The sequence below is a fragment of the Sander vitreus genome, chromosome 17, assembly GCF_031162955.1.
Source record: "Sander vitreus isolate 19-12246 chromosome 17, sanVit1, whole genome shotgun sequence".
Lineage (NCBI taxonomy): Eukaryota > Metazoa > Chordata > Actinopteri > Perciformes > Percidae > Sander > Sander vitreus.
In genome coordinates this window covers 7,613,111-7,630,196 of record NC_135871.1, presented here as the reverse complement: position 1 = coordinate 7,630,196, position 17,086 = coordinate 7,613,111, and the positions used below count along the sequence as shown (strand labels likewise).

General features: G+C 41.6%; 1 protein-coding gene across 1 annotated transcript in view; it reads left to right on the top strand.

The window, feature by feature from the left end:
* inpp5a (inositol polyphosphate-5-phosphatase A) overlaps positions 1-17,086 on the top strand; it is a 177,709-nt gene that overhangs the window by 37,939 nt on the left and 122,684 nt on the right. Inside the window, exon 2 of the mRNA XM_078273244.1 lies at positions 14,366-14,407. Coding sequence (XP_078129370.1) covers positions 14,366-14,407 — 42 coding nt within the window. The remainder of the gene's footprint in view (positions 1-14,365; positions 14,408-17,086) is intronic.

Sequence of the window (17,086 nt, the reverse complement as noted above, 5' to 3'; positions counted from 1 at the left end):
CAGCTCTATTGTAGTCCAGCCTTTACTTCCGTGACAAACGTGCGTCACTTTGTAACACACGTTATAATGCTCGCCTAGCTGCTAGCGTGGCACGCCCTCATACTCTGCGACTGACAAGCTAGCAGTACTTACTGCGCATGTGCGACTCCCAACAAAGATGGAACAGAAGTGCGATGCCTCACTCTGTAGCTAAAACAAAGAGCTCAACACACAGGGTGAAAAGAGGAGCTGCAGCAATGTGCAGAACAACAAAAATATGGTGTTTTCTGAAAATTAAACCACGTAAACCTATTCTGGTACAACCTCCGAATACAATCATGAACCTGAAGATGAGCATAATTAGATGAGATGAGCACTTTAAGAAAAAGAGAGAATGCAAACTGTGAATGAAGATGGAAGAATTTATCAGAAGACATTTTTGACATTTTGCCTGACCAAGCCTTAAGTCTGTACTGCGCTGCTGATGCACTGCAGTGTTTCCGTTACTGTACTGCGTCACCCTCATCAGATACTATATATAGGTGTGAGCGCCTTTTGAATGGTATTGTGTGTGCTGCAGTCTCATGCAGTGAGAATAAAAGGCTGTGGTTGCTCTGAGTGCTGTCATTTCCTGTTTTCTGATGCCACTTAATCTACACAAATCCCAGCTGATTGTAGCGCTGCTTCACTCTAAAAGGGGTGGGGTTGCGTACATTACTATGAATACTAGATTCCATGATATCCTTTGTTCTTTATTCCACTGCTGCATTTCCCCTGCAGCTACCATTCTGTTCATGCGGACTATATACTCTTTTCTGTCAGCTTTCTCTTTTTTTTTTTTTTCTCTTTCTTCTTCACGCATGTAAAGCACTATATTGTCAATATGGATTTTATTTTATTTTTATTTTATTATTATTTTTTTTTACATAGTAGTAGTTTACATGCATATGTACCCACAACAAGTCACAAGTAAAGCAACAGTGTCCACTCTCAGAACTTTACACTCGGAACTCATCCTGGGATGCACAGGCACTAGAGAGCGAGCAAACACACACACACACATGAAAATAAGCAGTTGAACATGAAAGAAAAACTAAACCGAAGCTTAAACGGACATTATATGGGCCTCAGTTGGGGATACTTTCCAGATAAAAAAAATAACATATAAATAGAGAATAAATAGATAGATAGATAGATAGAACTTGTGAGGTTGCTCTTCTAGGGTTTGGGGTGTTTCAGGCGCTATTACATGATCCGACAGACACTTTGTTTGAAGCACACCTTCACCCTCCTCCACAGCTCCATACGTTATCCTCTAGAAGGATGAAGACATCTCCCAGGAGCCATCCTAGGTCTAATTCAGTGTTTTCCCAGAGTGGGCCTGCTCTAATTAATCCCATAATGAGCTTCTTTGATGTTGAGTTAAATAAAACACTGAGGGGACACATCTCCGTGTCATCAAGCCTCCGCCCGAATAACTGTGAAGGGTACTTTAGAAAAAGTGACGTCGGCACACACACACACACACACACACACACACTCAGATCCCCTCCCTCAGTCAATGGTCTCCATCTAGGCAGGGTATTTTTAGTCCGCCGCCTGCTCCCCTTAAAGCCAATAACCTCCTTTCTAACGGTCTGTCAACACGCACACCAGAGCTGGGCGATATCAAGAAAATCAAACATCACGATATTTCTGACCAAAAACGCTGATGGTCATATATATATATATATATATATATATATATTGCCACGATTATTGCAGGGTTTACTTTTGGTGCTGTCACAAACCAATGAGATTTTAGATAAATAATCATCAATAATGTGGATCTATGACTAATGACTAAGCGGGTAGAGGCAAATAACCGAACAGCTAGAACAGTCTGGTAATTTCAGAAAATGACATCACTACTGTAATGCAGCCTTTAAAACCAGAAAAAGACTTGTGTCATATCCCGATTTTACGATATCCAAAATTTAAAGGGATATTTCACCGCTGGAAAGCTGAATAGATCTTTAAATTGGGTCACTTATGTAGTATAAATGTGAAATTAATTGGTGCCTTCTAGGCCGAGAAAAGCCAGGAAATGTGTTTTTGGCTAATGTGGATGAAAGACACCAAATCCCAGAATGCACTTGCTTCGCTGCTCTGAGTCCACTCCCAAGCCACGCCTACCGTTTACAGACAGACAGACAGTGAGACGATCAACTACTCAACTGTGTTTTATTGTCATTTCAACCATATACACGAAACAACATTTCACCATGGCTCAAGTGGTTACACAATTAAAATATATAAAAACGACATACGAAACAGGATACATTTAGCGCACACACATTAGCTATATGCTCCGTAAAGTTCAGCTAACACATACTAGCATTAGCGCTTGGTAGGCTGTAAACAGAGCCGTAAATTTGCGTGGAATGTAGAATGGTCGGCATCTAACAGTCACAAACTCCACCAGCAGTTAGTTGGATACAAGCACCCCATTTCTGCAACAGTCTGTGTTTAAAAAAGCCCACCTCCACTAGCTAGCTAGTCTTACCCGGTGACAGAGCCGCTACTGAAGCTATGCTGGTCTCCGTAGCAGGCGACGCCTGGCACAGGTGGCTGGCTATCGTTAGCTTCCACCTAGCTCCAACTCCTACCCTCGTCCCGCTTTCTGCACACCGCTGAGGATGTTCCCCTTACCGGCTAGCGGTGTCAAGCAACACCGCAGGCTGATGTGCTGGTCTCCGAGGCAGGCAAAGGCTGTCAAGTATTCCGGCTAGCGGCACCGCAGGCTGAAGTTCTGGTCTCCGTAGCAGGCGAAGCCTGGCACAGGTGGCTGGCTATCGTTAGCTTCCACCTAGCTCCAAGTCCTACCCTCGTCCCGCTTTCCGCACACCGCTGAGGATGTCCCCTTACCGGCTAGCAATGTATCCCGGTGGTACGCGTGTGCGGTAGTTTGTATGCACATAATTGTTGTTCTAAAAGTTTCTGCTGAGAAGCTAAGCGATGATTCAAGATGGCTGACACTCGTTTTTACCTCGGCAATTTCCGTAAAAAAAACGACGTCCAACCCCCTATGGGCTATGCGGAAGTACTGGCTGTAGTCCTTTGCCTCTGGAAAAATTTATACCAATGACGTAAAATGACGGTTTTTGCGTCATCGGTATACATTTTTCCATACACACAATACAGAGATCTCCCCTCTCAGGGGGACATGAGGGAGGGAAGCACAGTCATTCAAAAATACTACCGGGTTTCTACTGATACAAAGCTTAATGCTAAATCAGTAGTATCCCTTTAATACGATATCTGGTCTAATAAATCGATGTCGATATAAAATCTCTATGTTGCCCAGCCCTAACACACACCCACACACAGACACAATGCATAAGGTGGTCCTCTGTTGCATGCCCACTTCCACTGCTGTCTTTACCATCTTTATCTAGATTAGTGTTTGGGATCTAGCAGTTTTTTGTCATTGTTATTGATGTGCTTTGTTTGTGTTGGATACAAGGAAATAAAATCCTGCTACTAAAGTGCTCATATTATGCTTTTTGGCTTTTTCCCTTTCCTTTTATGAGGTGCTTTCCGACCAGATAGTACTTGTACTTTTTAGAGGAAAAGTATACTCGGAACAGACCCCGCCTCCGCCTGCTGCGCTGTGGACGTGTGTGTGTGTGTGTGTGTGTGTGTGTGTGTGTGTGTGTGTGACTGTGTGCGTTTGTGAGGACACGCTTGTGGAGTTTAACTCCGAAAAGACAGTTAACCACAGGTTCCCGTTAATCTTATGATGGACATGTGTTGTGATATTTAAACAAACGAACCGTCAACGGTGAAATAAAAGCCTCTTATTTAGGAGAGCGGTCTGAGAGACCTCCAGCTCACAGCGAGGTGTCTGCGCCTGCTGGCTGTCGCCTCACTTCATGGAGCTTCTCAACTCCGAAAACTTTGAAGCAAATTGTCAGTTCGACATCGATTTTCGCAAGACTGCCTATATTCAAAATCTAAACAGTTAATTTCTCGCCTAAAACGTTGTCAGAAGTGAATTTAATAATGAATAAGATGGTGAACATTGTTAAAAAATGTCCCGTTGTTGGTTGTTGCTCTGTCTGCAAGTTCCGAGTTGGCAGTGGGCGTGACTTATAAGTTCGACCAATCAAGTACACCTAGGAAAAGGGAAAAGGGAAAAGACCCTGCTCTGGAGTAGGAGCTAAAAAAGTACGCTACTGCGGCCAGAGGAACTTAAAAATCCCCACATTTTTCCTGTCGGAACACGACGAAAAAAGTGTTCTAGGAACGTTTAGTTCTAAGAACTCCTCCGGTCGGAAAGCCCCTATTGTGTCATATATCTTTTTTGTGCATGTTATAGGTTTACTAAGTGAAAAAGCCCAAAGTCCACCCCAAAGGGCCTTACCACCTCCAACAGAAAACACTGTTCACAAGCTGCTCCAAACAGCTCTATTGTAGTCCAGCCTTTACTTCCGTGACGAACATGCGTCACTTTGTAACACGCGTTATAATGCTCGCCTAGCTGCTAGCGTGGCACGCCCTCATACTCTGCTTCTGACTGGCTAGTAGTCCTTACCTAGCTACTGCGCATGTGCAACTCCCAACAAAGATGGAACAGAAGTGAGATGTCTCACTCTGTAGCTAAAACAGAGAGCTCAACACACAGGGTGAAAAGAGGAGCTGCAGCAATGTGCAGTACAACAAAAATATGGTGTGTTTTGTTTTTTTTAAATTAAACCATGTAAACCTATTCTGGTATAACCTCTAAATACAATTATGAACCTGAAAATGAGCATAAATTGAGCACTTTAAGATATGATGACTATGTTCAGTTGAGCTTGGAACAATATCACTTTTCATGGCAAAAATCTCTTCTTATCATTCCTAGCTATCATAGTTTGTCTACTCAAATTAGACACGACTCGTTGAACACGCTTAAAAGGGTGGTTTTTATTCAGTTCTCTGAAAAGCCAAAAAGTCACAAGCATAGACAGTAACAAATAATGGACGTTGCATCTGTGACGTCACCCATTGGTAATAGTGGACTAATGTTTTGAGGCCAATAGTTTGGCATATGGCTGTCGGCATCTTGGTGCCAGAAGTGACCATATTTGGACAAGAGGGTGGAGCTGGGGAGGTTAGCGGCTAAGCCAGTGTAGTGTATGGTTTCAATGGAGCTGCGGTAAGCTAAACGCTAAACATTTTGCCGGCAGGATGGGGACCTCCAGGCACCGTTCATCTGCACGTTTGGCAGTGCTTGAGCTGCAACTATGAAATATTTTCACTGTCGATTAATCTGTCAATTAATTTCTCTTAATGGATTAGTTGTCAGAATGTTAGAAAAAGGTGAGAAAATGTCACATCAGTGTTTCCCAAAGCCCAAGATGACATCCACAAATGTCTTGTTATGTCCACAACTCAAAAAATATTCAGTTTACTGTCTCAGAGGAGTGAAAAAACTCGGAAATATTCACATTTAAGAAGCTGGAATCAGAGAATTGTTATGTAGGATTCATGTAGTTGTTGACAACTAATCATTTAATTTGATGATTTTTTTGCTGCTCTAGGCAGTAGGAAGATTTGAAAGTAGCGTTTGAGACCATAAACATGAATGAAAATGTGTACTGAAGTAATAAATGAAGTGAAAAGTAGGGTATTGTAATTTCCCCATAGACTTGCATGAAAAGGTGTAGAAGAAAAATGTAACAATTTTAAAATGTTGGAAAAAGCAAAAACAAACCGACAAACAAAAAAAGGCATCAAAAACGTCGGAAAAAAAAGGTTGACGGGAAGACAACACAAGGGTCAAGGCACTTCCGCGTTGGCTTCATTTTTCTGGCCCGGAAGTTTCCGCTTTTAGATAATTTGGGAGGTGAGACGGACTGCTTCAAACCAAACAAGAAGACAAGTTGAATGGGCAGAGGGGGATGGCACTGCAAATGTGTGTTTGGTTACTACTGAGCCACCCATACCAAATATTGGCTATAATATTCATTAGACTGTACACACACATGCTTGAATGTTGTCCTGCTCATTGCTGTCTTAATGGTGTCCTAATTGCTGTGTTTTGTGCAGCAATGAGAAATCAGAAATGCTCTTCATCAGCCCACATCATTCAAACAGTGTCAGCCACTCCAGGTGAAAGCGTCAACCTTGTGCTATTGATGCTTGTTACTGTACACGTGAAGGAACTCTAACACATGGGCAGAAGGTTGCTTTATTTTTATATTTTATAGTCATGTTTTTAATTTGCTTTAGATCGAAGTTCGCTTCTTTGTATGTCAGAGACAGAGATGTAAAAAGACAACCACATTAGAGCCGTACTCTGCTGTACCTTGGTTTATAAGTCATACCTCAAATGTGTTTTTTTTCTTGTGGTAGACATGTGTGCGTCTGGTATTAGTGCCAGGTGTAACCAAGCAACCGTTGCTTTTTTAAGACTCCTCATCTCCACTCTCTCCTTTTCAATTATAGAGGTTGCATGCTGCAGAGCAAAGATTTTTTTTTTGTAACCATATTTCTCTTACCCCATGTCGGTCTGCTCGGAGAAAGTGAGAGCTGGGCACGCTTGCTGGGAATCGGATGAAAAGCATAATTGCTAAGAAGGATGAAGCAAAAATAACAGCCAGCTGAGACGGGAGGACGGACAAACCTGTAGAGAAGAGCTAGGGGTGGGATTTACGTAGTATCGTGATTTAGTTTTTTGCGATGATTTTTAAAATCGATTCTCCTCCCCAGAATCAAAATTTTGTATAGATTCTTTTTTTTTTTTTTTTAAAACCAATGATTCACCTAAATATTTCTGTTTATACGGTACCGCCGCCAACTACATCATATCTGTTTAAAGCAAAGAAAAGAGCGAAAGCAGAAAATGCGGAAAATCCATGATATGTACATCTTTATGAATGAAAGAAATGTCTGACTGACTGACATATAATGTGCATTCTTTTTTCAGAAAACAATTAGTTTTTAGAAATGTCTCATTAAATATTCTCTAGAAGTGTATTATTCAACTTTTGTTTTTGTTAAAGAAGGAAAAGAAAATCGCAACACTCGATACTATTGAATCGCGATATTTCTAGAATCGCAATAAATGACAATCGCAATACAAAAACAAATCTGTACCCATGTATCTTTAAAGACTCGAATCGGGACAAAAGCATATGGTCCCAGCCCTAAGAACAGCACTACTTTTATGAAAATATTTCAGTTGAAATGAAGGCCAAGAGGAAATTCTTGGAGTATAAGGAGATGGTGGAGAAGGGAAAACGCCCCTGTTGTGTCCATGTGTTCCCAGCAGATCGCCACAGGGGTCTTTAACGGGACGGGCCTGGATGTAATTACCCTACCAGCCTCAGTTTAAACGGCCTGCTGTGATACCAAGATGGGATGAGGAATGTTGCTGCTCTATTTGCCAAATAATGCCTCACTGAAGGCCCATTAGGGGAAGACCAGTTGGTGCTCTTCAGTTCACAACCTCTGAGGCTCTGTGGCAGCCTTAAGGTTGTGACATCAACTCGTAGAACTTAATGTTACGGTTTAGTCCCCCTTTCTCAGTGGACAAAAAAACCCCACTAACATATGGATTTAGTTCTTTTAGTGGCAAAGGTTACAATTAGCATTCACTCCCGGGACAAATGACTCTGCAGTAGTCACAGGTATTTCTCAGCTCCGTCTCCGAGTGGTGATAACATGACACCCGGCTCGACACCCTAATTTTGGCCCCTTTTTGCCAACACGGTGCTATGACGCACGTCAGCCACAAATTGAGTCTGTCTGCCCCGCATTCATACAAAGTTCCAAATTAGTCGGCACCTTGTTTGACGGAGAGACTGAATAAGTAACGGATATAAAAAACTAAGTAACCACCGTGATGTGTCACTGGCCTCCCTACTGCTTTCTACTGTTTACTAACCCGGTTTTCTGGCGCCTTCCTTACGTAGAACGTGACACACTAGAAAAAGAAAACCGAAAGGCATACTCATCTACTGGCAATTGGAAAGGAGTTTATCACCTACTTTTGGCAGATTTCCCCATTGGAAAAAAACAACACAAAAACGCATATACACACTAATTTGGGTGTGAAAACGGTTTATTATGCCATATTTAAAGCAAGAGATTGGTCACTGCTGTACACTTTGCATGAAATTGTCAGCATTTAGAGTACTGACTATATGCAGATGACATTCCCACTAGTGTAACGGTTATAACTTGCGAGAATAATCTGAGGTAACTTCTAATTTTAGCAAATAGGGGCAATTTACAGTCCTAATTAGAGAAAATAGCATGTTGTTTTCTGTTGCAGCCTCACTTTGTGGTTTAGGTTAGAGTCAGTTCACTCCCATCACACACACATTTTTTTTTTTTTTTCTTCTCTCTCACATAAATCACCACATACACACACACACACCACTGTCAGTACATTTCAAGGGACTATTTATGTTGTAGAAACTAATTCCAATAAAAATTGTTCACAGCAAAATCTGTTACTTTGACTGCACTGGACAGTATGCATTTCATATGTTGAAATCACATAACCTCAGCACATTGCTTGACACTATTAGGGGTAAACAGGGTGTGATTTGTGAAAAAAGCAGAGGGGGGGGGATATTTTTTTTGATCATGCACAACACAACAAAACAAAACATGCAAGAATTCAATCCCCCTTCCAATACCATGGATAGTGCCACTCGGCAAGGCATGCCAAAACACTTCCTTATGAACTTCAATATTCAATGGAAAATAATCTCAAAATGAAATTGCTCCACATAAAATACAGCTCTTTCACGCCAGGGAGCGGAGTTCACTTCCCGTCTGGAAAAAAAACAAAATACGTTGACCCAGGAAACGCTTGTTCGTTCCTCGGGAGTGTTTTAATCCAAACCACGATCTTTTTCCTAAATGCAACTAGTCGTTTTGGTGCCAAAACTAACTGTCGACGCTGCATGACGCTCACTTTTTCTGGCTAAACTCCACTACCATGGCCCCTGAAAGGACCGCCATCTGGCGGTGCCTGTAGCCGGCCCGCAGTCACCTATTGGCGGTTAAACACATCTACCAACTGCTGATTGGATTTTATAGTTCTATCGCACTGTTCATGTTACAGAGCTTTACTTAGTTTTAAATACTTCTATTTTAGGTACATAATATTTGGTCTATTGATCACTTTGAGGGGGGGATCCATTTTGTATATGGATAAAATAAAATAATTCAGCAGAGGCAGGGATATGTAGACCAGAAAGGGGGAAATCCCAAACACACCCCCCCCCCCACAGCAAATCACACCCTGGGGGTAAGTGAAAACATATTTGGATGAACAGACCCAAAAAATACATGTAGGTATATCTACTCAAAAATATTGCCTGGAGGTGCAACGATGAATCGATTAGTTGTCAACTATTAAATTAATCGCCAACTATTTTGATAATCGATTAATCGTTTAGTCATTTTTTATTTTTTATTTTTTTTTAATATTATCTGATTCCAGCTTGTTAAATGTGAATATCTTCTAGTTTCTTCTCTCCTTTGTGACAGTAAACTGAATATCTTTGAGTTTTGGACAAGACACAAGACATTTGAGGATGTCATCTTAGGCTTTGGGAAACGCTGATCCACATTTTTCACCATGTTTTGACATTTTTATGGATCAAACAACTAATCGATTAATCGAGAAAATAATCGACTGATTAATCAACAATGAAAATAATCGTTAGTTGCAGCCCTAATATTGCCTAGTAAAACTCTACTCAGTGCGATGCCACATGTTGGCAAGCATGCCCAGCTACAGTGCTTTGCATGGTATTTGTTAAATTCAAAGTTTGGGCATTTGCAATCAGCAAATATCTTGTCACAAGATAGTCATACCTACACTCAGCACACAAAGATTGAGCTGTAAGTGGAAAGCTGTTTCATTGTCTGATCAAACTAAAAATGTAGAGATGTGGGTCATATTGAAAGTCACATTTCTCTCCAGTGTTGCGTAAATCATACATAGCAATGATAAACAAATTTGACGCTTACTCTTTTCCACAAAAATCCCAAGCAGAGTCTCCGAGTTCCCCACGCTGTCTCAAAAGTAGGCCATCGAAAACAGACGCATGGGCAAAGAAGAGAGAGGAGGCGGAGAGAGCTAAGTGAGTGAAAGTGCCAGCGGAGGACGAGGAGGTGTACGTGGAGGAAGAGGCTGGGGAGGCTTTGGGTTTATTTTTACCTTTCTGCCAGTATAGCCCCACTTTCTAATTAACTGCAAATTAACTTATGATGAGCTGAGGGTGGGTGGCAAAGCGCCGCGGCTACGGATATAGACTCGGGTCACGTTCCCTTCCCTTCCGCTATTAGACTTTCTCTCCGGGGCCCGGGCCTCCGAGGGCCCACCAGTCCTCCTCCGAGCCACCATAGCAGGGTCAACATCTGTTCCCCAGAACCATCGCATCCGAGATGGGTCTAAATCTGAGCACTCTAGAAAGCTCTGGAGGCATTTCAACACAGGCAAGCTGCTGACGCCGTTCTCTTTCCCACTCTCTGCTCCACGTGGAGTCGATCTAGGACACACATTCCCCCAGATGAGATACTTAAAGGCTCGTTTGTAAATCTGCCAACAGTATGGTGTTATTGCCTCATTTTCATGGTCATCCCTACCGTCAAATTGGTGTCTGCTGCGTTGTTTCATGCTAAATCCACTCGCGCACTTGAAAGGAGATTTTCGAGAGATTAAATTAGTTCGCCCTCGCACCCCGTGAGCGTCTGTGTGATGTGAACGTGATACATAGGAAACCTTTGAAATTGAGAGCGCAGCTAACCGTGGTCCTGGGAGAGAGACAACCAATGGAAAGAGCTAAAAAATATCTGCATGATTTGTCAAGGGCTATTATTTTACTGGATGGAACTGTCACTGGGATCCCACACTTCAGAGGATAAAGATCTATACTTGAGACACGTACACAGAAACATACTTTTTAAATGTGGTTTTGGTGCACCATTTGCCAATAAGCCATTGACTCAAACGCGCACTGCATACAACTCCGAAAGGCACACACCCAACTGTAAAAACGGCAACTTGCACCTATCCGTCTGACCTGTCAATGTAAACTTCTGACTCTCTGTGACCTTATAGTACCAGGATGGTCAGGTGGTAGCTCTGGTTTAAGTCTTTCTGTTCCTCGGTCTCGCTCTCTTTTTCTCTTCCTCCACCCATGTGACTAATGACAAGGTCCAGTGCTTATGTCCTTATATAGACCTATGCTCTGGCTGATCTGGCTGAGTCTGGGACGACGGTGCGCGCACACACACACACACACACACACACACACACACACGGTAAATCTTCAGACATTTAGGTGCCCCTGGAAATGTCAATGTATATCAGGCATAATATTCTTAATTAATCTGTGTAGAGTGCAGATCTGTCTATTTTAACTCCTGTATTCTACACACCACATGGATAATTTGCAATGTATGCCTTTTTTTCCCCCTAAAACACATTTCTGTTAGCACATTTCAATAGCTAGTAAGTAAACTTAAAGGGGCGACACACATTAAGCCCAACATGAAATGGGCGGGACGACTGATCGGACCCAATTGGATCCGGTCTGTTCCAGTCTGGGTCAGTTGGTGTTGACAGTTGGCAGATAAAATGATATACATGTAGTGAATGATATGTTAAAATTCTAATCTTACGCCTTTCGTCATTCTCGTGAATATTTTCACCGTCTACTCCAGTTGCTACTGACTGAAGGGGTTCAGTGTGTTGTCTCATCTTGTCTTAAGGTTTATACTCCTTAGTGACCGTCAAAGGCTAAAATAGGCTGTGGAAGTCGGTGGAAACAGTATTTAGTGTACTTGTCTTCAGGTTTGTCCCAGCTTTAGATGAGAAAGAGCCTTAGATTTTGGGTTGGTGATGTCATCCTTATTAGGGATGTCATTTAGATTATTTATTTTTTTATAACCGATAGCTAACTCTCATTAAGGGCTCCTGCACACAGCCTGCGTGGCGCGAGCGTGGCGTTTCTGTTGCGTGTCAGTTGCGTGGCGTTTGCTATGTCTCTGCACACCAGAAACGTGCCTGCTGCTGCTAGCCTTGTCTGTAGGGTCATGTATGTTTCCCATTGATAAATACATACTGATTTGATTACAGCAAAGACAACGTCGGCGGTATTGACAGCAAAATAGGCTACAGAATAGTTCGTTCTGTATTGACAGGTGCAATATTTGAAAATTGATAATTATTATAATTTTTTTTTTTAAATTACATTTATATCTGCATTTATGTCAAAACCTAGAGACTTTCAAACATCAAAATGTCATTTATTAAATGTATTAGTGTCAAAATGACATATAAACATCTTTTCCTATTCTATTTTGCCTGGAAACGCTTCCAAAAATAGGCGTCGGTTCTATTTCTAGCCTGCACGCGTTTTTGGCGTGTTTTTGGCGCGGCTGAGACGTGCGTGTCACGCAGGCAGTGTGCAAGCTCTAACCTGTTAACATGGGAGCCGAAATAAAAACGGACACGCCACGCAGCTGACACGCTCACGCCACGCAGCCAGCGTGCAGGAGGCCTAACCGATCATTAACCGTTAACCGACAAGCAGGCAACAGAGTCCCAGTTCACCCATCCAGGATGCTCGGACGTACTTTCTGTGTGTAGCCACGATGTTGCATGCATTGCCGTGGACACATGCAGCCACTGTCCTGGGCCTGGGACTGTCCTGCTTCCGCGTCTTGTAAATGTCCGCAGCTGTCCGCGGAGCGTATGTTCGAGCATGTCTGCACTTTTTTTTTTTTCTTTTTTTTTTTAAATAACTTTAATAACTCAAATAAATAATATTGTTTTTAACTGATTCATTATATTAATCGGTCAACAATTATAATGTCAACGGTTCATCATCAACAAGCTACTGTAGTACTGGTATGCAATTAGGTACATAGATGTATTAACAGTTATGCTTCATATCATTTTTATCTGAAGAGGTGATTGTGATCCTAAAAACTCTCACGCTTGGGCAGAGTTGTCCTACTTTATTTCGATACGGTGTCTTATTTAAAGTAAAACCTGTTAATCTGCAAGTTTATAATGTGTGTGCCTCGAGATCGAGTCAAATGTAGTGAGTGTAGTAAGTGTAATGAGTGTAAGTAAGTGATATTTAATAATCTGGATTGTTTTGTCAAATAAATGAAATATTTTGATGAGGTATTTGGTGTGCTTTGTGCCCTGATGCCATCCTAGGATACTGTACCTACCTCTGTAATAAATTAGGGCTTTGTTACAGATACCCACAGAGCCTGCAGATCCCTGGTGTATTCTTATTCTAGACTACGTAGTTCTGTTAGGACAAACTCTTCAACACACACGCACGCGCACACACGCAGAGCTGTTCATCAGACCTAGTTATCGACATAGGGAGATCTCTCCTTAAATGGTAGACTACCCAGGGACGTGCCTCTGTTTCCACTGCACAAACCAAATTGAGTCCAGGTCAGAGAGAGAGAGAGAGAGAGAGAGAGATGCAGGCAGAGCAAAAGAAGGAGAGAGAGATGCATGCAGAGCAAAAGAAGGAGAGAGAGAGAGAGAGAGAGAGAGAGAGAGAGAGAGATATGCAGGCAGAGCAAAAGAAGAAGAAGGAGAGAGAGAGAGATGCAGGCAGAGCAAAAGAAGGAGAGAGAGATGCAGGCAGAGCAAAAGAAGGAGAGAGAGAGAGAGATGCAGGCAGAGCAAAAGAAGGAGAGAGAGATGCAGGCAGAGCAAAAGAAAGAGAGAGAGAGAGATGCAGGCAGAGCAAAAGGAGAGAGAGAGAGAGATGCAGGCAGAGCAAAAGAAGGAGAGAGAGAGAGAGAGAGAGAGAGAGAGAGAGATGCAGGCAGAGCAAAAGAAGAAGGGAGAGAGAGAGAGAGAGAGAGAGAGATGCAGGCAGAGCAAAAGAAGAAGGAGAGAGAGAGAGAGAGAGAGAGAGAGAGATGCAGGCAGAGCAAAAGAAGAAGAAGGAGAGAGAGAGAGAGAGAGAGAGAGATGTCAAAAGGCTTGTCGATGCCCTGCAGAACATGATTCATGACCCTGAGAGAAAGACACTGTAATTGGAGGAAGGCATCTTCCTGTCAGTAGATGCATAAACAACAACATATGCTTGTACATGTATTAGATATATGTACTGTACATATACACCAATGTGTTTGTTAATCAAGAGTAGTCGTACATGTTTTGTCTGAGAAAATGTGTCAGGTTAGAGCATCCGTGTCAAAACGGTATCTAGATGTCAGTTTGGTATGTTTTTACCTGATTGATCCCGCGCAGCCCATCATTTAGCATTTAGGTTAAAACACACACTTGGAGCTGATGCCAGAAAATCCTCTTAATTATGTCACTAACATCTCGCCTTTCTTCTCTTTCCAGCCTGACAATCTACAGAAAACATGGCTGAGGGAGTTTTACCAGGTAAGTGATACAGTGCCCAGCCTCAAATATGTAATGACTGTAGTCCAACAAGTAACGTATTACTGCTTGGGCTCTTTCCACTGATTCCCTGGCACCTCGCCTGCTGATCTCATGATACTCCACATGGCCAGTTCACTGCTACTGTCCAACATGATGAGTTCATCTGATCATAAACAGTAGCACATACTGTAGACCCCTAGAGTCTTTAAAGCTGTGTCCTGCAGTGCTAACTGTACAGTAATACTTTATGATTTGAGCAAAGAGAGTGACGTCTTAGCTTCTGTCTACAGATGTGTATCAGAACGTGTGTTTACTGTTCTATAAATGGTTGTTATCGCTAATGAGATGCCATTAATACACTGAGCAATTATTGTTTAAATTGAATATGACAGATTGTAATTAATAAGGCATCGAAATATTATTGTAAAACATTTTTGTTTTCTGAACACACACACACACACATTGAGAAGATAAAAACCACCGGTCCTTATATTCAATCCAGACTTAAAGCACACTTTTTTTTCTTTTCTTTTTTTTTTTTTTTATATGTACAATGTTACACTACAGCTTTTTACCATTGCAAAATATGTCATCAGAATTGTAACCTACGTATTTCCACATCATCCTTTCCTGATTCGCTAGTGATTAGTAGTGCAGTGCACGTACTATTGGCCCAGGCCCGGCAAGTGTTTCTATAGCTGTTGTCACGGGACTGTGACGACAACGCTTGACTCTAGTCCACATGATCTTGTTCAGTTGAAGCTCTGTAGATCAAGTGAAGGCATGCGCAGCTACTAACATCCTTTTTCTTCGCAAAGAGAAAATCTAAATCTAGTTGTAACCTGTGATGCGCTTGCTTTTTGATCAAGTACTTCAATGTAATTTTGAACAAAATGAGTGCTTTTTTTTTTTAACTGATCTTATTTGGATCTTAGTCTTTAAAAAAAAAAAAACTAAAACTAGCAGACTAATCTTGTGTTCAGCCGCTGTGATCTTATTCACCTTATTCATGGTTATTTTTTTTTTTTTTTTTTCAGAGAAAAAAAAGCTCGAGCTCAGTCATGTTTCATATCTTACCTTTTCATCTACATAGGAACCCTTGACTAACCACAACTCTTTCCACTGGGGTAAGGGAAGTGAGGCTGCTAGAACTTTTAACTGCTGTCTGAAAGTGACAGACAGACAGAAGAGAGATGGAGCAAAGACAGATCATTTTGCTATAATAACTAACATTTTTTTCTACAAAACTCTGGCGTGGTACTTCATTTCAGTATACAAATACATTCTGCAAGATGTTTTTATTAAAGTGCCACTATCAGAGGGCTTATTTATGCAGATTGGAGCCATTGAAATAAAAGCAAAACAGCGGTGGGGGGGGGGGGCAAATAATGTAATCACAATCATGAATGTGTGTACAATCAAAATTCACAATAATGTGAATGCAATTTGGTTCCGCAATTTGGTTCCGATACTGGTAGTACGATACTGTCTTTACCCCCCCCCCCCAAAACCCCAGACTTTCTTCTACCCACCTACTGTGCAATATTTAATATTTAATACTTTTGATAATATTGATAATACTGTGCAATATCTGTATACTGTGCAATATCATTACTCCACACTGCATATCACACTGTATATAAAACCATATTTATTTTTTTATATATGTATATATCGTCTCAGAACTGTGCAAACTTTGCACTCCTTATTTTATTCCATGTTACATTTCTTTTACGTACATGTTGGCACTGGAAAAAGGAATTGCTTTTAATCTGGTTGTACATGTGTATAGTGACAATAAAAGGCAAGTGAGGGGGAGCTTATTTAGCAGTATTGAAATAGCATGAACAGAAAGGAGCATCAAGTGGGAATCCGTGCTAACGTTAGCAAGCTAAACTATATAGCTTCAAGTGGAGGCTAGTTAGCCTAATGCCTGTTTCATGCTTCTCGTGGTCGGCGTGGTGTGGACGCCGCGCAGGGTCCCAGCAAACATCTGATTATTCATACTCATTGTGGTCAAACCGTGTACAAGAATTGACCTCCGCTCTTCTGTAGTCTCGCTCTGTGATTGTACCGTAGACTACACTACTATTTGAAAACTTCTCTTTGAATTGGCTTATATGCACCTCCGTGTCTTGTCCTCCTGCAAGAAGTATGAAACACGTTTAACTTAGCTTGCTAGAATCCACTTTCTGAGTGTAATATATAACAGCAGGATGGGTCCTCCCACATGTTGAGTCTTGTAAAGAGACAGACGTTTTAAATAACTAACTGAAGCTAATGATATGTACGTTAGTAAGGTTTTTAGGCTACAGGACAATAACATTCTCTAGCCCAAGGCCGCCCAACTTGGGGCCCGCGGGCCAAGTTTGGACTGTGCTCCCTTTGTTTGGCCACCATGGCATTTGACATGCTCATGCTTTTTTTTTCCTCTTTTGAAAAGTGCTGTAAAATCCTAACCGTAATGACAACAAAACGTACATTTGGCGCAGCTAAAAAGTAATTCATCTGAGTTGTACGGAAATGTAAAGCACAGTGCTTGGAAACTTCCCTATTCAATTAAATACGTAAGTTTTATCTGCAAAGAATTACGGAATTCTTTAACATTAACATTTATTTTTGGAACGTGGCCCACCATACAGATACAATTTGGCCCTTCATATGAAAGAATTTGGGCAC